This window comes from Podospora pseudopauciseta (genome assembly GCF_035222475.1).
Source record: "Podospora pseudopauciseta strain CBS 411.78 chromosome 5 map unlocalized CBS411.78m_5.2, whole genome shotgun sequence".
In the NCBI taxonomy this organism is placed as follows: Eukaryota; Fungi; Ascomycota; class Sordariomycetes; order Sordariales; family Podosporaceae; genus Podospora; species Podospora pseudopauciseta.
The window spans coordinates 2248478-2267925 of record NW_026946666.1 but is presented as its reverse complement, the minus strand read 5'-3'; the positions used below and the strand labels follow the sequence as shown (position 1 = coordinate 2267925).

Here is a 19448-nt window from a genome sequence, read left to right as displayed (position 1 = left end):
CCCCAGGCCCCTGACAACAGTTTACTCATCCAAAACGTGGAGATACTTTCTCTCCTCCTTCTTCTCCTTTTCGGTGGCAGGCGGCAGGTCGTAGAATGTTGAGGAACGGAAACCTTGCTGGAAGGGGGTTAGTCGATGCAAACAAAGCAAAAAGGGGAAATTAAAATAAAACGTACCAGATAATGGTAAGTCCACTTGCTGATGTCGGTGGGCTCAATGTCCAAATCCTTGAAAGTCTTGGCCGTCTCGTCAATTACTTGGTCGTGGAACTCGCGCTCAATCTCGTCGGCCGACATGATGTCCCACCACAAAGCCTTATTGATGATGGCAGCCGCAGGCTTGAGGATGGCTTTGGGCACGTTGATGTGTCTGCGCTTCTTGAAGATCTCACGGTCAACCAGCTTGGCGATTTCAGCCATGGCGTATTGCTTGGGACCGTAAAGCTCGAAAGTCTGGGCGGCAGTGTTATCGTCCCAGAGCATCTTCTCCAAAGCCTCGCCGACATCGATGACGTGTACTGGCCAGAACTTCTCCTGCATGTTGTTGGAGGTGAAGAGGTTGACAACGCTGGCAAGCTTGAGGAGCAGGTTATCCTCGAAACCGAACATGGGAGCAGGTCTCACGATGGTGGTCTCGGGGAAGATGCTGCGGACAATGTGCTCAGCACGGCCCTGTGAAGTCTGTTAGGCCTCCGCACCTTTCCACTTGGCTGTTCAGGGGCTACATACCTTGGTGGAGTAGAACTCGGAAACGTGGTTAGGGTCAGCGTTGTACGAAGAGACGTGGATGAACCGATCAACATCGTACTTGGCAACCGCCTCCGCGATCCTCTCAGCACCCTCAATGTGGACATCCTCATAGGAGAAGTTCCTGACCTAGTTAGCCCCCTTTCCCCCTTTGCCCAAGACCAACGTTACCGCACTCACTTGGTAGGGTAATTCCGGCCAACCAAGTTGTAGACAACGTCAGAGTGTCTGACGCTCTCCTCAATCGACTGGGTGTTGCGCAGGTCGTATTCCTAGCTCCTCTTTAGCATCATGGCTCACATTTCCTTTCCTGAAGACTCTCTCCATACCACGAAGACAACCCGACCCAAATCACCTGTCACCTTGAGATGGCGCTTGGCCATCTCCTCACGGTAGGGCACAACGACAGTGCATCCTTGTCTCGCTACACGCAACATTCCGTCAGTCCCCCTTCATAATTGCCTCTGCCCCTCGGTAGTTCGAACCTAATCTGTTGACAATATAACGACCGAGCTGGCCAGTGGCGCCGAAGACGGTGGCAGTGTGCTCGCCGAGGGAAGAACTGTCGATACTCTATCAGAAAGGCCCCTTTTGTCTCGGTCAAAAAGGAGAAGCAACGGACCGGCCACCCTGGGTGCGGATAAGAGGCTTGCCGGTGCGCGTGATGTGGACGTCAGAAAGGGCTCGGCGCTGGTGGTGAAATGCGCTCCTGGCGATCTTGGGCGCCGCCGTCCGCACGGCGGTCGGCATGGAGGCCATATTTACTGGACTGTGGACGTTGAGATCGCTAGAAGCGCTGGGTCCTCTCAATTGACGTGAGGGTCGTCGGGAAATACGGAAATATGGGAGCTTCGTTTCGTCAATTGGCATTCAACCACCACCAAGTTGCCCGCCCGCTTCAAAGCTCCCAGACCCACTACTGCCCCGGTCGTCGATGACGCTAGCCAATCAGGGGTGGGGGGCTTGAGCAAGGCAGAGGGAGCACGAACCAGCTCCCGCCAGGTACGTACCTCATCGATAGGCTGCCCTGCCGCGTCAAGAGGGAAACTGGGCTCAGCAGCGGGCAGCCTCAAGCAGTTTCCATCTTCAACTTTAACTTCCAACATTTCAACTTCGATTGATACCCCCGCGAGTCACATATTCGGAAGGAATCCAGGATTGATAGTGAACACACCATCTAACCCACAATATTAACCACACAGTGGACGGCCATCATGAACGTCGACACCATCTCCGACTTTCTCGCCGAGCAGCGGGATAACACCATCGATGAGCTCCAGGGTCATGTCCTGGAGTTCGAGACGTTATGGGAGCGCAAGCTCTGGCACGAGCTCACCAACAACCTCATCGAGTTCTTCAACCACCCCAGGAGCGCCCCCCAACGCCTACAATTCTACAAGGTCTTCATCTTGAAGTTCGCCGACAGAATCAACCAACTCAAGCTCGTCGACCTCGCCCTCAAAGCCGCCACACAATGCCGAGGTAGCTTACTTCGCCTTCATTGAACTTCCAACATGACGCAACAATACTAACCCACCCACCACCAGACAATAACGAGCGCCTCGCCTTTATGCAATCCGTAGCGACCAGAGTCGACAAGGAAAACTCCCAAGACGCCCACGTCTTCGCCCTCATCGCCGTCGCCCGCGTCAAGCTCGACCTCGAAGACCTCCCCGGCGCCCGAAAAGATCTCGACAAGGCCGAATCCATCCTCGACAAGTTCGACTCGGTCGAGACTATCGTTCACTCCTCCTTCTATCACGCCCAGGCGGATTACTACCAAGCCAAGCAAGACTTTGGCGCCTACTACAAGAACGCCCTCCTCTACCTAGCCTGCATCGACGTCAAGAACCTCCCGTACGAGGAGCGCCGCCACAGGGCACACGACCTCGCCATCGCCGCGCTCGTGAGTGCCTCCATCTACAACTTTGGCGAGCTGCTCCTCCACCCTATTCTGGATGCGCTCAAGGAGAGGGAGGAGGACAAGTGGCTGAGGGACCTGGTGTTTGCGTTCAACAAGGGGGATCTGGTGCAGTATGACCTGCTGGCCAACCAGATCCAGGCTCATCCTCTGCTGGCGGCGCACTCTAATAAGCTCAGAGAGAAGATTTACCTCGCTGCGCTTACCGAGGCGGTGTTTAGACGTCCCCCTCACGACAGGGCCATGTCGTTTGACACGATTGCGTCAGAGACAAAGGTCAAGCCACACGAGATTGAGCATCTGATCATGAAGGCGCTTAGTCTGGGGCTGTTGAGGGGGACGATTGACCAGGTGGATGAAGTGGCGCATATCAACTGGGTGCAGCCCAAGGTGTTGGATATGACGCAGATTGATAACATGAGGTCGAGGTTGAAGGAGTGGGATTCCAGTGTGGAGCAGCTGGGCAACTGGATTGAGAAGGTCGGGCAGGACGTCTGGGCTGCTTAGTCGGATCTTAGACGGGACAAGACGTTGATGGATGAGGAGTGAGAGAGAAAAGAAACAGCGAGCTTCGATGCTGGGCTAGACTGGCGTGTGGAAATCATGGCATAGAGTAGTAGCCTTGTACAACGCTTGACGTAATTAGACAAATGATGAAAGTCTGAGCGTTTTATGATCTTATACACTGAAGCTTGGGTTTTGATGTTGTATTTGCAAACTTGGCTTGGGTACTGGTGGATATGGTATAAATTATGCACTCCTGTCTCCTGATGTAAATATTTCCCATTTTTTTGCTGTCTTCCATGATAGATGACGAAAAAAAAAAATCAACGCCAACAAAAACAAAATCTTTTTACTCCGTCAAGTCTTCTTCACCTTCTTTTCCTCTTCTTGATCCCGACCCGGCCTCCCCAAAACACAAACACACCCCGCCAACCAAGCCGGCCACCAAACGCACCAGACCACCACGGCCGAGTACGTCCCCGTCACATGCCACGCCACTGCTACCTCGCGCAAGATGTCACCGACGTTGAGACCCCAAATCGCCGCGCTGGCGAGCAGGACAGCGGGGGGGCTGGTGAGGTTGAGGAGGACGAACCCGACAATGCGGGACACAGGGGAGGAGGAAGGTTTGACAAAGGAGAGGGGGGCGGATAAGAGGCCGATGAGCATTGCGAGGGAGAAGTTGAGGGTTGCGAGGGAGGAGAGGAACATGCCCAGGAGCAGGAGGGAGAAAGATTTGACGAGGTGATATTGTTGGAGGGTTGGGGAGAAGAGGGCTGTTATGGTGAGGGAGAGGGTTATTGGGAAGAGGGTGTTGATTAGGAGGAAGAGGTAGAAGAGGGGGGTTAGGGCCTAAAGGGAGGGTTAGTAAAAAGAAAGAAAAAAGGGGGGGGGGGCACGGGAGGGGATGGCTTACCGATTCGGGGACGTGGTTGAAGATGTAGAGAGGGATGGCGGAGAGGGAGCCGGATAGGGCTACTATCGCCAGAGGGAGAAAGAGATCACGCTCGGTGGTTCGTGTTGGGGCGTCGTCCTTGTCGGAAGACTCGGTGGTTGAGGCGGCCGGGATCTCAGGTTGTCCGCTCTTCATCCAGAGGAAGATGGCCATGATGGTGAAGTTGGCGGCTACGAGCATGGCGCTGGGGAGGTAAGTACCGATGCTGACGAAGCGCTCGCGGTGCATGAGCAGGTAAAAGAAGAAGCTCTGGTGGAGGTGCTCGAGGAGGTTGTTCAAGCTGCGGAAGGTACCCTCAACGACACGGCCCATGGCCATCTCATCTTGCCAGCCTTCGCCAAAGGGTTGAAGAGTAACGGCGTCGACGTGGTAGGGGATGAAGCTGCTGTGAGGACCGCTGGCAAGGCCAAGACCCTGCTTGAGCATACCCCGAAGCATGGTGCGAAGACGGTCAGGGTACTTGTCATTGTGGTTCCACATCTCCTGCAAAGCCACGCCCATACCCATCTGTCCTCCGGCGATATTAACAACGGAGTTGATCAAGTCGAGGTTGGGAAGCTGCCCGTTGACGCCATCATAAACAATATGAACGCTCTTGAAGCGGTTCTCCTGAACATAGTCAATAGCAATAGCCCCCTGAAGAGCCCCCGACTTGATAGGCAGGCTGGCCACCCGGGAGCTGTCGTGCGCATCATGGTAAGCATCAACCCAAGCCTGAGGACCAGCGATGCTGTCAGGACTAAGAAGGATAATAATATCCTTCGACCAAAGCGACCACCTCTTGAAATATCTCGCCAAAGTCAACACCAGAGGAACCCCATTCTTGTTAACCTCATGCTTGACATTCTCCCAAGCAGCCACCAGAACAATGGCCTCAGTAGCATCTCCCCTCGGAGCCTGAAGGATCGCATAAAGGTTCTCCCCCTCAAACGTCCGTCCCGCCGCATGAAACATAAACTTCTGCCTCGCCGTCTTGAGCCCAAGACCTCTGACTATCGACTCGAGCTTGTCGTTGATCCTATTCCTCTTGTCAGCCCCCCAACTATCCAGCCCGAGTCAATCCTATGCAAGCACCTACTCGACATTACTCTTCCCCACCAGCGTGTTCACCTCCTGCTTATACGCCCTAAGAACATTCTGGTCACTCCCCCCAAAATAAGTATGTACCTGTCCCGGTAAAAGCGCATTTTCCGAAATATATGTCCGTCTCGAGTACTCGTTCAGCGGGAGGAGGAACAGCCACACTGCACCAACAAGGATGCACAGCAACGAGAGGTATGGTGGGATCTTTAGAATTCGTGGGTCGCGACGAAGCGCCAGCGCGCTAGCTATTCAGGAAACAAGCCGTTAGTAAGCTGTAGTCGTCCCAGGACTCTGAGTTACTCACATAATAATCGCGGCATCTTGACTGCAGTGCCGTCAGTTGCATGCAGCGGGAAGCTCTCTCGTGAGCTGTGCTGTCAGATGCGCCTACTGAATCAGGGGTCGCGCGTTTGTGTGATTAACTGGGGACCGAAACCGTGGCGCGCTGTTTCATGAATAATACGCGGTTGCGCTAACCTGATTGGGTTAATTATTAACCATAACGGCTCAACAGCTTCTGGGGTTTGTTTTAAGAAAATGTTGACTTTGGAATTCGAGTTTAAGAATGTCCAACCCGAAGAAGAAGCATTACGTATATCATATCTATAGCAGGGCCCACCTTCCAGCCCAAATTAACATAACCCTTATCCCTCCCATCTTACCTCTCCAACACCATGGTATATCCAGCGTGCTAGAATTACATTACAAGAAGAACATAACCCAACACTTTGTTCATACAAGACATCGCCTCATAATCCCAATCCCCGTCCCCCAAATCTAAGGTCCTAACCTCTGGGTACTCCCGACCAACCCCAACGCAACACCTGGTGAAGCAACAGCAGGGGTGTTATTCGAAGGCAGCACTCCAAACCTGCCATACGTCTTCTGGTCAATGCTCACATAGTGCGGCAGTCTCCCCAGCAGATTCAGCTTCCCCTCGATCCATCTCAGAATCTTCTCTGGTGGCGCAAGGAACTTAACATAGCCCAAACCAGCTACACCTTTCACGTCAGCACATTGTCTCTTTTCTTTCTTGTTAAGAGTTGAGGAAAACATACCACCATAACCAACCACCAACCCAGCCGCATGTCCCCAAAAGCTCGAGCTCGGCACCAACACCGCCATCGCAAACAGCACCCCAATCGGCGTCGTCCAAGTAGGAATACTGTACGTCCCAATGACAAAGTTCGGATTGACCTTGTAAGTCTTGACCGCCTCCACCCCGAGCAGCAAAAACACCCACATGCTCGCTCCCATGACCGCAACGTTGTTACCGAAAACGAATTTCTCCAAACCGACGTACAGAAACGCGGGGATGGTTGTTAATGCTATTATTTGTCAGCCGTGTCACTCCATAGTGCTCACAGATGGGATACTCACGCCCAAAGAATAACGCCAGGCAGTTCAGCGTGCCGTACTCAGCCTCAAACCTCTCCATCAGAGGTGTCAAGGCGAGTATGTTCATCACAGCGTGGAAAATGTTGAGGTGGATAAACGGAAAGGTGTTCATGCGGTATACTATCCCCAACGTTAGTCAGCCCTGTCTTGTTGTCCATCTTCTTTTGGGTTATTGGGCAAGCATACGAGTAGCAAGTCCCATCTCGTCCGGTATCAGCGCCCCCCATTGTTGAATATCAACGATGCTCTGTAACCCCGCCAGCCAGAATCCAACAATCGCAAGTATCACCACTCGTGTAAACAGCGGCAGCCGGAAGACGTAAGTTCGCGCGCGGGTGGTGTTGAGCGCGGTGATGTTGGGTGGCATAGTGTCTGATTTGGTTGTATCTATTCCCGGAAAATACGGTAAGTGTTGAGAAAACGTAAAGTCGTGATTAAACTGTTATATGACCGAATCGTCGTGATGTTCCAGGACCAATTACTGCGTATCCCTTCTCTTCTGGTAGGCCCCTTTTCCTGCGTCGCTTTCGTTGGGCTGTTCGACCGGCTCGCTTCGTTGCGATTGTGGTCGTCGTCAGGTCATTCGCTTCGTCGCCGGATGCCTCAACAAAACCTCGCTTCTAGCGTATACGACATAGAATCAAGAGTGTGAAAATGCGGGAAGAAACCACAATAACCAAAGTAGAAGAGACCTCAGCCAACCGCGCATGCATCAAGGGAATTGGACGGATGCGCGATGAACCCTACCTCATAATCCACCCGTAAACATGCTGACAGCTGCACGGCGATAAGGATAACGGTTGGTTTGGCATTTGATCAACCCGGTAAATGCATAATATGAAAAATGGCTCTTGCCGGCCGGCATCTTCGCCAATATGTAGCGTAAAGTGAGGTAAGGATATCCAACCCAAAAAAAAAAATTTATTAACTACGTGCGGTCCCCGCCACGTTGGTGCATCTTCGCCAAAATTAGTAGCATAAGGCTGATACAACACATGACGACATTTCAAGATATTACAACGGGTAGTTTTCTTCAAATCTTCATTCATCGTACGTAAATGATAGCGATACACCAGCGGTATACTTACACCAAAGAACGCGGTGTTCCCTCAACTCCAAGTGTATACCGGTGAAATTCCAGATTCCACACAAACCATTGAACAACAGCCCAGACACCAGATTCATATAAATGACAAGTACCATTGAAATGCAAGGCCATGACTATACATACAAAAGGAAACAGTTGCTGCGGTTACGCCAATTCCCATAGTTCCAGAAGCCGCCGATCATTCCTGTCGGCCCTCACACCACCATTCTCATTCTCCGATTTATGACACACGTCACATTTTGGGGTATTTTAGTTCTTGGTCTTCTTGGCCATGGTGTTGAGAGCGGAACCGTTCTTGAACCACTCAATCTGGGCCTCGTTGAAGGTGTGCGAGAGGGGGATCTCGAAAGCCTCACCGTTGGCGGGCTTGACACGGAGAGTGATGGGCTTGCCAACAGCAAGCTCAGTGCAGAGGATGTCGACCTTGTCATCGGGGTTGATCCTGTCGTAGTCGGCGGGGTCGGAGAAGGTGAGAGGAAGCATACCCTGCTTCTTGAGGTTGGTCTCGTGGATACGAGCGAAAGAGCGGGTGATGATGGCGAGACCACCAAGGTGGCGGGGCTCGAGAGCGGCGTGCTCACGAGAAGAACCCTCACCGTAGTTCCAATCACCGATAACGACCCAACGGATGCCCTTGGCCTTGTAGTCACGGGCAACAGCGGGGACGGCATCCCACTCACCAGTGGTGAAGTTCTTGATCTTGTTGGCCTCGCCGTTGGCAGCGTTGATGGCACCAATCAACATGTTGTTGGAGATGTTGTCGAGATGACCACGGTACTTGAGCCAAGGACCGGCCATGGAAATGTGATCGGTGGTGGTCTTGCCCTGGGCCTTGATGAGGATGGGCATGTCAGTGGCATCCTTGCCGTCCCAAGCGTTGAAGGGAGAGAGGAGCTGGAGACGGTCGGAGGTGGGGGAGACCTGGACAGTGACGTTGGCACGGTCCTTAGGGGGGGCCTGGTAGGTGTCCTGGCCGGGGTCGTAGCCTCTCTCGGGGAGACCGTTGCCGGTGGGAGGAGAAAGCTTGAAGTCCTTGCCATCCTTGTCCTTCAGGGTATCGGTGAGGGGGTTGAAGGAGAGAGAGCCGGCAATGGACATGGCGACGACGAGATCGGGGGAGGTGACGAAGGAGTGAGTGGCGGGGTTACCATCGTTACGGCCGGTGAAGTTACGGTTGTAGGAAGAGATGATGGAGTTGGCCTCGCCCTTCTTCACGTCCTGGCGATCCCACTGACCAATGCAGGGGCCGCAAGCGTTGGCAAGAACGACACCACCGAACTCCTCGAAGGTCTGGAGCTGGCCATCACGGGCAATGGTGGCGCGAATCTGCTCGGAACCGGGGGTGACGGTGAAGAGAGCCTTGGACTTGATGCCGTGGTTGAGGGCATCGCGGGCGATGGAGGCGGCGCGGGACATATCCTCGTACGAGGAGTTGGTGCAAGAGCCGATAAGACCGACCTTGACCTCATCGGGCCAGTTGTTGGCCTTGGCAGCCTCGGCGAACTTGGAGATGGGGGTAGCAAGATCGGGAGTGAAGGGACCGTTGATATGGGGCTCGAGCTCAGAGAGGTTGATCTCGATGAGCTGGTCGTACTCGGCACCGTCATCTTGGCGGAGCTCCTTGGCGTAAGAGCGGGCGAAGTCACCGATCTCGGTACGCTTGGTGGCCTTAAGGTAGTCGTACATGCGGTCGTTGAAGGGGAAGAGGGAGGTGGTGGCACCAATCTCAGCACCCATGTTGCAGATGGTACCCATACCAGTGGCAGACAAGCTGTCGACACCAGGGCCGAAGTACTCAACGATGGCACCAGTGCCACCCTTGACGGTGAGAATGCCAGCAACCTTGAGAATGATATCCTTGGGAGAAGTCCAGCCAGAGAGAGAGCCAGTCAGCTTAACACCGATAACCTTGGGACTATGAAAATGTTAGCGCTGCGCACATTTTAAGCTTTACGCTAAAAGCACTTACGCCTTCAACTCCCAGGGGAGGTTGGCCATAACATCGACAGCGTCAGCACCACCGACACCAATGGCAGCCATACCGAGACCCTATTTGCTGTCAGCGCCTGATTTTCCTTTGCCATCGCATTCAACTTACACCAGCGTTGGGGGTATGGGAGTCAGTGCCGATAAGGAGACCACCGGGGAAAGCATAGTTCTCCAAAAGAATCTGATGAATGATACCAGAGCCGGGCTTCCAGAAACCGCTATAATCATGTCAGTAAATCGTTCTCGATGGCAGGAATACGCATATGTTACATGTTATATTTAGCTGTTTAATATGTTAGTATATTGTTCTAAACCAAGTTGAAAGAAGTGCTGAGAGCACAGGGAGAACATACCGCAAGCAGAGGCAAGGAAGTCGTAGACCTCCTTGTTGATACCAACAGCGCGAGCCAAATCCTTCTCACCACCCTGCTGAGCCTCAATCAAGTGGTCGCAGTGAACGGTAGTGGGGTTGGCGACGGAGGGCATGCCGGCGGACATGAACTGAAGGATGGCCATCTGGGCGGTAGCATCCTGGCAGGCAACACGGTCGGGGCGAAGTCTGAGGTAGGAGACACCACGCTCGATCTCCTGTCCATGGGGATCGTCCAAGTGGGAGTAGAGAATCTTCTCGGCATAGGCGAGAGGGCGGTTGAGTCTGGAACGGACAATGGCGAGGTTCTCAGACATCTTCTTGTAGTTGATGAAGTTGCCCTCCTCCCAGTTGTTCTGCTTGACCTGTTTGCGCGAGCATGTGTCAGATAAGCCATGATCACCAGTGCTTCCCAGGTTGTCCTCCCAGCCGGTCGAGTGCTCACCTTCTTGTCAAGGGCAGAGTCGGAGACGGTAGCCATGGTGCGCCGGAGGCCCAGGCTCGCGCTGCCGACAGCGCGGCTCCGGGCAGCGCCCAGGAGCTGACGAGTAGCCATCATCTTGCCTTACGATCAGCTCGGTGAGCGCAGCTTCACAGAGTCAATTGAGGTAGAAGGTGTTGACGTTGCAAACCAGGTGGCTTCTGGAGGAAGAGAAGAGCGAAAAAGTGGAGGAGAATTTAAAAAGATAGCAAGAAACTCGCAAGGAGGGATTTTAGGTCATAAGTGGCAACGGGAGGACCTGTTGCTGGAGCTGCTGCCACCGTCATAGCCGAGAAAGTATCTCGTCCGGATGGACTGCCAGCTGGCCAATCAGAACCCCGCCGATTATGCTCTCCCGCATTGTGGGGGAGCACTGGATCGCAAGACATGACATCGCTGCCAGCTCGAATCAGGTTAGCCCTCTCCCCAATCCCTTCCCCTTATGGCTGTTCTTTTTCCGATCAAAGCCGCGTGAGTGGTCTATGTCGCATGCCCAGCCCTTATTGCTGCTATCTGTCTATGAGTCCTGAATTGTCACCACTGTCTTTTTGATCCCGTTGCCGTGGCCTGGGGGACGCCAAGCACAAAGAGACATTGGGCGACCACGGGCACACACACACACGACAAAACACCAGGGTTTCCGGGTTGGCACCCTGAGAGACTAGCGAGAGGAGGCTGCAGCTGCGAGCGGTACCTGGCCTCGCAGACGCTTGCTCTGCTGTCAATGAGGGGCAGGGATATCGGATGAAGGGTAACGACAGCACCTAGACTCCGACCGACGCGAGCACGAATAGCCGAGGCAGCGACCTGTTTCCCTCCTGATCTCTAGAGGTATTGGCTACGGAGACAACAAAGAGCTTTGAAGCTCTTCTCAATCAAACATGGAATTTCGACTCCCTCAAGCTTCACAGGGGTTGTGGTTGTTTCAAGCCGGAGCTTACGACCGGGGTATCTGAGGCTTGGGGGTGCTACGGTGCTGATGACATGTGCTGCAGCTGATTCATGTGCCTCTCAAGCCGCCAACAAGCGCTGGGCAAGATCACAGCCTCTCCTGAAATTATCATAAGCTGACATTGGGACAGGAGCTCTTCTGATGAGCTTCATTTCCATCACGGCGAAATCCCGCAGCATTTTCCGCCGGTCACCGAGCTCGAATCCATTCCCAAGTTCCCCACGTGGGGTCTTCTTCAAAGATTCTAGCCAATGCCGGGGATGGTATAACCAATCACCGACCACTTCTACCACAACTTGTAGGACACATAGAACAGATATTCGAGGATGGGAGACTGTTTCCGCAGCTCCAAGCGTCCTGTACATCGTTCACTGACACAGCGCTATGAGAGGAGACAGACGGCACGCTTGCGTCAAAGCCTGTCAACTACGGGCGGCATCTCGAAAAAACGCGGGGTGACACGCGATAAGAGCCTCTCGCCAACCCTGAAAGGCTTAAAAAGTGACGCAACAACCCCGTTGATCACAACCCCGCATGCCGCCTGGTATAAAGAGCACCGGCCGCCACAACGACACCGGTATATCCGTCGGTGCACCGGGACAGCGCAGCTGTCCTCACAGCCAGCTAGTTGTGCTGTTTGGAGGTTCCTGACGGGTTCGGCATCTGGTGGGATCCAAAACGGGTCTCCCGGTTTCGTGGAGCGGGTACTTTAAACGTTATGGCGCCAAAATATCAAGAGGTCTTGGCGCGCGGGCACAAGGAAAGCTGCCATGAAATTTTCTGCTGACCTGGAGACCTGAAAGTGGGGCCACCCGGGGCCTTGCCGGCTCGGCCTTTGAACCGCTCGGCGGAGACATGGAGATTCGAGGGCGATAATCCTGTAGCTCCGTTGCCGCTCAGCGTCGGAATGGCGACGTTTTTTTGAGCTGAGGCGACGATTTTGGACGTGGCGATGTCTTCTGAAGGTGAATGTCAAAATTGCAAATATTTCACTTTCAAGAATGCGGCTCCAAAAGAACGTCGTTGAAATGTTCGGACATAACGGCGCTCCGCCAAAAAGCTCGGGCCATATCTAGCTGTAGCACAGAAAAATGCTACTGCCAAAATCTTGCCCCACGTTCAGAATTGAGAATCGGTACCAATTGATACCGCCAACGCCCATCCAGCCCACCACGCATTTGTAACTTGACACTCGTAAAAACAGCCACACAGATCGAAAATCCATCGATAAAATGGGTGTCTTTGCAAAGCGTTCGATGGCCAAGACGAGGCGGAGACGTCGGTGAGTTGTGATGCACAGACCAAAATTACATGAGAACAGGATATCAACTAACACTTCTCACAGCGACCTGGACCAGGTTGCCTCTGACATTGCCTCTCCAAGACATCTTGAACTCTACAAGGAGACCAAGGATGTAGAGGATCTCCCCGGTCTGGGGCAGCACTACTGCATCCCATGCGCCAAGTGGTTCGACACTGAGGCCAACCTAACCTCTCACAAGAAGGGCAAGCCTCATAGGAGACAGTAAGCGACATCTCAGCAATGACCTGTCGAGAACAGTCATGCTAACAATTTTGATAGATTGAAGCAACTCAAGGATGGCGCTTTTACTCACAAAGAGGCGAACGCTGCTTCGGGTCTCGGGGTGGACAACGGCCCTGTGAAGCCCAAGATGGCCATGGAGATCGATATTGCTTAAAGGCGTGTTCATTTTCAGTTCCATTCATGATCTTCATCAGTTCCATCTACGGTACGCTTCTGCGGTTCACATCGAACAAAGACTAGGGCAAGGCGTTGTATGGGGAGGTTCGTTTTTGGCGTTGGTTTCGAGAAAAAATACTTGGCTTTTCCTTTGCATTGTATGGAGAGATATATACCACAGGTCGCATTATCTACTTGGACCGCCTAGAAGGGATGAAGACACTAGCAAATTTGATATTAGGTCGCTCGAGTTGACCACATATCCGCTCGGAGACTTGAGGTTATAGACATGCAATTATAGGTGATACGTCCTGACTCGGATAAGTGCATATTAGAGACTTACAAGTCCCAAAACTCAAACTTGGCTTCCGTGGCTCGCCCCACTCTTTCCAGACATCCATGCAGCCTGCAGCAAGGCGAACGTGAAATTGTTAGCGCCTAGTTCATCGCCTTAGCCTTTCGTCGTCGCAAGTGATGAGCTCGCCATGGTCCTTACTCCTGCAACACGTCTCTCGTAAGAAAACATTGGTACGACAAGTCATGGGAACATCAGCCTTTTCCGCCTTCAGCAATGGCAGTTTTGGCACCGCCAGTCAAGCCAATGGCAGCAGTCCTGCTGTAAGCCCCCAACATACTGTCACTGCGATGGGCAGGTGGTCCATCCTCAACAAGCAGCTCCCAGGTTCGTTCGCATTATCTTGAGTGGTCCCTGACTGAGTCGGAGATGAGTACTAATACCGCGTCGCATCATAGCTGTCGACAAGATCCAGGCGATTCACATCTACGATTTTGATAATACCCGTAAGATGTCCCTTGGTGCATCCTCGATATGACATAACCAGTCGCTAACAGAACGCGCTGCGCGCCAGTCTTCAAAACCCCTTTACCCAATCCCAAGATCTGGAACAACCCAACGATAGGCACACTCTCGAACCCCGATGCGTTTGTAAACGGTGGATGGTGGCACGATTCCCGGATTCTCGCCGCGACGGGCGAAGGCATCGCGAAAGAGGAGCCGCGCGCATGGGAGGGATGGTGGAATGAGAAGATTGTCGAGCTCGTCCAACTGAGCACACAACAAAAGGATGCTTTCTGCGTCCTGTTGACCGGTCGATCCGAATCCGGTTTCAGTGAACTGATTAAGCGGATAGTAAAGAGCAAGGGTCTCGAGTTCGACATGGTTTGTCTCAAGCCCGCCGTCGGCCCTGATAACCAGCATTTCACCAGCACACTCGACTTCAAGGAGAAATTTCTCAGAGCTTTGATGGAAACATACAGACATGCGAAGGAGATTCGTATCTACGAAGACAGAATAAAGCACGTCAAGAGCTTTCAGACTTTCTTGGCGAGCTTCAACGAGCAACAGAATACCTCGCCGACGAGAGGCCCGATCAATGGGGAAGTGATTCACGTGGCAGACATGGCAGCCTATCTCGACCCGGTGGTGGAAGTGGCCGAGGTTCGATCCATTATCAAAGATCACAACGCGTCACTGACCAAGAGACGACGCGGCTCCCGAGGCGAGCGCTGGGTGATCAAAAGACAAGTTTTCTGGACGGGGTATCTAATCTCTAGCGCCGACACGCGACGGTTGCTGGACCTGATGCCAATCCCCAACCTTCCCGACAGCGAGATTAAGCTGCATGCTAATAACATCATGATTTGCCCTCGTCCTTGTCCGGATGATCTGCTTCGGAAAGTCGGTGGCTGGGGCAAGAGGATGAGCTGGCAAGTCAGTGGCACGGCTTGCTTTGAAGACAACGTCTGGGCTGTTTCTCTGAAGCCTGTCCCTGCAGACGCGTCATACCACACTGGAAACCCGGTCCCACTGGTCGTCCTCGCCCTCAGGAGGGGCGCGAGACACGCGGATGCCGCAAAGATTCAGCACTGGAAGCCGGTTTCTCCGGAGCAGGCGTTTGTGTTTGAGACAAAGGTTGCCGAGAAAGTGCTGCTGCGCATTGATGGGACGAGTCATAGGGAGGGTTCTTACGACGGCGGCTACTTTAGAGGAGCGAAGAGGAAGCATACCGCTCATGAGGATGATTTCCGGTCGAGACAGGGGAACCATCACCACCATCCTCCGACTGGTCCTGGTGGCGGTGGGAAGAATTTCAATAGCAATAATAACAACCAAAATAACTTTCCACAGGTCAGTCGGGGAGGGAATCGGGGAGGTGGCGGTGGTTTTGGTCGGGGTGGTGGAAGAGGAGGTGGTGGGAACTTCAGGGGCCAACGCGGAGGGACTCCTAAGGGGGCCCGCGGCGGTCGTGGTGGGGGAGACAGGGGAGGTCATCACACTCATCACTACAAGTCGCTTGACGATGTTGGCGGGAGAGATAGCCAGGGAGGGTTTGCAGCCATGTACGAGGATACACAGCAGCCTATCCCCAAGGGGCCCTCGAATCCCTCTAACCCTGGATTCTACCATGCGAATAATCAGCAAAATAACAAGCCAAATAATAACGGTGGGTATCAAGGCGGCGGCGGGGGGGGGTTATCAAGCTGGGGAGGTGACGGGGTAGGAAATTTTTACTGAAGAGGTTTGGGTTGAAGAAATATTCATGTAGGTTTGTATCTGTACCTGGAAAATGCTGTACATCTCTAGCGCATCGTTTCCATTTTGTTGTCATTACTTGGGCATGGAGCAAGTATGGGCCTGGCATTCATGATTACGTGGGGCATGAATTGGAGTTTTGTTTCCTCGGAGGCTAAGGAACGAAAGAAAAGAGGCATGCATGCTGGGAATACCTACTGATGTAAGTTTTAGCTAGCTAGTGTTTCCGTATTCCTATTGTAAATGTACATTGCTGAAGCCTTTGGGCGTTTGCGCGGTCATATAATTGCCGATAATATAATCAAAGCAGGTGAAATATAAAAAGAGTCAATGATTTGTCTCTATGCTCACAAAAAGATCTCCATGATAATGGATGAGGTGTGGAAAAATGCAAAAGACTATCGTCAGCAGTAGGGTTCGAACCTACGCTCCCGAAGGAATTAGATACCTGAATGTGATGGATATTCAAGTCTAACGCATTAGACCACTCTGCCATGCTGACCGATGCTGACTGTTAGTTGATTTAGAAAAGAGAAATGTGGCTCATGTGTGATATCAACCCCACCTGGGCCTCCTTTTTTTTCAATTTTTTTTTTTTTTGAATTGCACCACCACATAACTTGGGCAGAGAGGCGCCCGTTAATTATGTCCATTCCAATGAATTGCAGACTAAATAAGCCATGGTGATTCTAAGGTATTTTAACGAGGCGGCAACCTGAGATACCTCAGAAGAGCTAAATGCGTGGGTTTATTCCGGGAATTATGGGAGGGACTTGGTGAGAGTTGAAGACAAGAATATAGTTCTGATCATCGGAAAACATTGAATTATTACATAAACATGACCCTGGTGCCTACTAATATGATTCAGTTGCACCGTTTACCTTGGGATTGATAGCTGTAAATAATACGGCAACGTGCATAGTAAACAAGGGTACAGTCTACTCTGTAAATAAATCTTAAAACTGCGAAGGTTGGAGTAGTCAGATGAGTCGTGATTGTGTTACCGGAAATGCCACAAGATAGGTACCTTAGTTACATATAACTGTCATAAAATGGAGGGACTTTGGCCAAGCAATCTGACGGTGCACTGGGTGCTGTCAACGGTTTCGTGATCTTTAGGTCTTGCGTGGAAGGGGTATTAAAACTAGGATGGTTGACATATATGGTACATTTATTCCTTACATTATACTGCTATTGATCTTGAAATAGTTTGGCTGCTTCGGTTGGGCTTACAGGAGACTCCCACCGAGTTGGGTAGAACTGATGGCTTGCATGTATATGATGTCGACCACAATAGAAAGACTTTTGGCACAGTGCTAGATTTTGGGTTTGAAGATCACTGTGTCAATTATTGGCTGCATTTTATTGCTTAAATATGTTTATGGAAGGTACGATTAGTACACCGACCTGGCTCTTGCCTGGTAAGATCCAGTTAGTGTAAAGAAAAAATTCGCAAGAGGAAGTCACGCTCAACCCGCGGAAATTTGTGACCAGCACTTTCATCATCAACAACCGTATAATTTTATTTTCGATGCGAAATCGGCAGAGAAGCACCAGCATCTATACCAATGAATCGGGTGGCGAATGTTGGGAGCTGGCACCATCCAAATTCACTCTCCGATTCCTCTCACGTACCTCATATCTAACCATCTCCGAGATGGCTCAATCATCTACCAAGCAAAGTTGAGATGTTATCGACTTCTGGGCTTCGCTTATATTGTGTAAGCATCATCCTGAGCTGCTTACGACTCCCAACGCTAGCTTCCTTCCAGAATATATGAGACCAAATTGTTTTGACTTGGAGGCCGTCTACTCGTGTTCTTCGAAGCCACCAACACAATCCCCGACACTCTTGTGCTGGCTCGCCAAAGCAGCAACAGTATCACCAAGTAGAAAACGCCATCAGCTAAGTTATCCGAATTTGCGATCATGCTCAGATGGCTATCCGTGGCGATGGAAGCAACCTCCATATACCCCCCTTGCTTCTGCCAACGGTCAGCACCCAATTGACATATGTGGCTGGCGATGATACTGGGAGCTCATCGTCTCACCTCCAACCAGAGCATCCGCTGCCTGAGCACTCGGATCGAGGATCTGATTCCCGTCAAAACTCCCCGGCCTGAGATTTCACCCAGCACAGATGGTGAGCTGATAGTCAAGTCAACTGAGTTTACTGAGGAGGATATTATGTGATGGGCCTTGATTAGCACGATCTGCACTAGTTCCGAGGACCATCCGCAGAACACAGACAGAAAGCTTCTACAAACAGCTAATCAGGGGCAAGGCTGTTCTCTGCGGCATCGATGTGTCTAACATGTCCCCTATAGTTCTCATAGGGGCCAAGATCAACAAGGAAAGTATCGAGAAGCATGTCAAATCGGACTGGATTACCGGAAAGAACTCTGGTCTCGCCAAGCTGAATTGTGTGTCTGGACAACGGACAGACTACTTGATCCTGATGGTAAAGTACTGGCGAAAGGACGCCCTCGAGAAAACCAAGCGATTCCTCCTGTATTTGTTGCGCAAGCAGTGGTCTACAGAAGACACAGACTCTTACACGACAAGAGATCGGTGATACCCAGCGTGTTTTACTGGAACCTGGTGGAAAGAGTGAGGCGCCAGTCGTAGCATATCTCAAGCAGGAAGACAACGAGTATCGTGCGGTCTATGAAATGAACCCCGATGCCGAAATCGAGAATATCGTCAAGCCCTCGCCGGACCCATTCTCCTGCTTCCAGTTTTCGACCATATCAACAAACAAATCTGGCAAGTTGTCATTGAGACCCTTAATAAGCTCAGAGATGCCAACCCGATGCATCTGATGTACCCCGCAATGGTGGTTCAACGGCTCTACCGGTACCAGTATTTCTTCGCAGAAGAGGAGTTGGGGATTGAACCGCGATTTTCGAGCAGTGCAGAAGGGAACGATGGGAAGTTCAAACCTCTCCGGCCTCGGCTTGAAGACTTCTTGGTTCTCGGCCGCTAGCATGTAGCCGTACATCAACTGGCACAGTCAGCCTGGTGGTTACATCCATTTCAGCATTATTCCGAAACCTGGAAGGCCGAGGCACATATCCAGCACCCAAGTAGTATTCTTGAGCCCGAGAGGACTCAGGTCCGTAATGCTGCAAGGGCAACGGCAACTGGGGAAGACGTCCAAAACTCTACGTGACAGATCACTGACGGGCACGACCTGCATGAGACCATGTATGTTTTGGACAACCAAAACGGCCGTGAGATGATGATTGCGTATGATATGATGAAGCCAGTTCAATTCGAAGACCTCATCTACCAACCAGCGTCGGATGCTCATTGAGAAGAGTTCACGCGGCCAGAATGTTTGCCACAGTTCGAGGAAGCGACAGTGGCAAAGGCCGGACAATCAGAACGGCTATAATAATGCCCCTCAGAAGACATTTTGGTCATAACTCCAAGCCCGGCCATCTCATGAGGCTCACCGATTATATTTCAAGGTATGGCAGCTATCGTTTGAGGCGCAGTAACTATCTTTTAGGATACATTAGCTCGCTTCGCAGGCACACCGACTGTTGTGCAAGGCCGAGGCACTGCTTCTCAACATATGGTCAATACTGTAACCGCGCGTCAGGGTTGATTGCACCTATGTCTCTTGTCGTTACAGAGGAGCGTGGTTGACGCTGTTATGAGGTCTGGGATTATATCGACA

General features: G+C 52.0%; 7 protein-coding genes and 1 non-coding gene across 8 annotated transcripts; 3 read left to right on the top strand and 5 right to left on the bottom strand.

Moving 5' to 3' along the window:
• Positions 1-21: 21 nt before the first annotated feature.
• EFM5_1 (Protein-lysine N-methyltransferase efm5) lies at positions 22-1636 on the bottom strand (the record flags this gene model as incomplete). The annotated part of the gene is made up of 7 exons (XM_062913190.1): positions 1369-1636; positions 1232-1308; positions 1076-1170; positions 927-1018; positions 729-870; positions 177-671; positions 22-117 (listed from the first exon to the last, which is right to left on the bottom strand). The coding sequence occupies exons 1-7, from the start codon at positions 1614-1616 to the stop codon at positions 22-24; spliced, it is 1245 nt and encodes a 414-aa protein (XP_062764457.1). The 5' UTR covers positions 1617-1636.
• Positions 1637-1727: 91 nt separating this feature from the next.
• Positions 1728-3352, top strand: RPN9 (26S proteasome regulatory subunit). Its single transcript, XM_062913189.1, has 2 exons — positions 1728-2228; positions 2294-3352. The coding sequence occupies exons 1-2, from the start codon at positions 1961-1963 to the stop codon at positions 3172-3174; spliced, it is 1149 nt and encodes a 382-aa protein (XP_062764456.1). The 5' UTR covers positions 1728-1960; the 3' UTR covers positions 3175-3352.
• Positions 3336-5529, bottom strand: GAA1 (Glycosyl phosphatidyl inositol protein transamidase complex subunit; the record flags this gene model as incomplete). The annotated part of the gene is made up of 4 exons (XM_062913188.1): positions 3336-4023; positions 4088-5144; positions 5205-5454; positions 5514-5529. The coding sequence occupies 4 exons, from the start codon at positions 5527-5529 to the stop codon at positions 3529-3531; spliced, it is 1818 nt and encodes a 605-aa protein (XP_062764455.1). The 3' UTR covers positions 3336-3528.
• A 457-nt stretch (positions 5530-5986) lies between these two features.
• RBD2 (putative rhomboid protease) lies at positions 5987-7489 on the bottom strand (the record flags this gene model as incomplete). The annotated part of the gene is made up of 4 exons (XM_062913187.1): positions 6794-7489; positions 6590-6727; positions 6268-6537; positions 5987-6204 (listed from the first exon to the last, which is right to left on the bottom strand). The coding sequence occupies exons 1-4, from the start codon at positions 6972-6974 to the stop codon at positions 5987-5989; spliced, it is 807 nt and encodes a 268-aa protein (XP_062764454.1). The 5' UTR covers positions 6975-7489.
• Positions 7490-7619: 130 nt separating this feature from the next.
• Positions 7620-10820, bottom strand: ACO1 (Aconitate hydratase mitochondrial). The gene is made up of 5 exons (XM_062913186.1): positions 10520-10820; positions 10045-10439; positions 9814-9922; positions 9685-9764; positions 7620-9630 (listed from the first exon to the last, which is right to left on the bottom strand). The coding sequence occupies exons 1-5, from the start codon at positions 10631-10633 to the stop codon at positions 7965-7967; spliced, it is 2364 nt and encodes a 787-aa protein (XP_062764453.1). The 5' UTR covers positions 10634-10820; the 3' UTR covers positions 7620-7964.
• Positions 10821-10957: 137 nt separating this feature from the next.
• Positions 10958-13207, top strand: QC763_505960 (uncharacterized protein; the record flags this gene model as incomplete). The annotated part of the gene is made up of 3 exons (XM_062913185.1): positions 10958-12789; positions 12853-13032; positions 13090-13207. Exons 1-3 carry the CDS (start codon positions 12740-12742, stop codon positions 13205-13207), a joined length of 348 nt encoding a protein of 115 aa, XP_062764452.1. The 5' UTR covers positions 10958-12739.
• Positions 13208-13683: 476 nt separating this feature from the next.
• QC763_505950 (uncharacterized protein) lies at positions 13684-16070 on the top strand (the record flags this gene model as incomplete). The annotated part of the gene is made up of 2 exons (XM_062913184.1): positions 13684-13891; positions 14079-16070. The coding sequence occupies 2 exons, from the start codon at positions 13684-13686 to the stop codon at positions 15743-15745; spliced, it is 1875 nt and encodes a 624-aa protein (XP_062764451.1). The 3' UTR covers positions 15746-16070.
• Positions 16071-16165: 95 nt separating this feature from the next.
• QC763_0086480 lies at positions 16166-16265 on the bottom strand. The gene has a single exon. It is a non-coding gene; the product is annotated as a tRNA-Ser (tRNA).
• Between the last annotated feature and the right edge of the window lie 3183 nt (positions 16266-19448).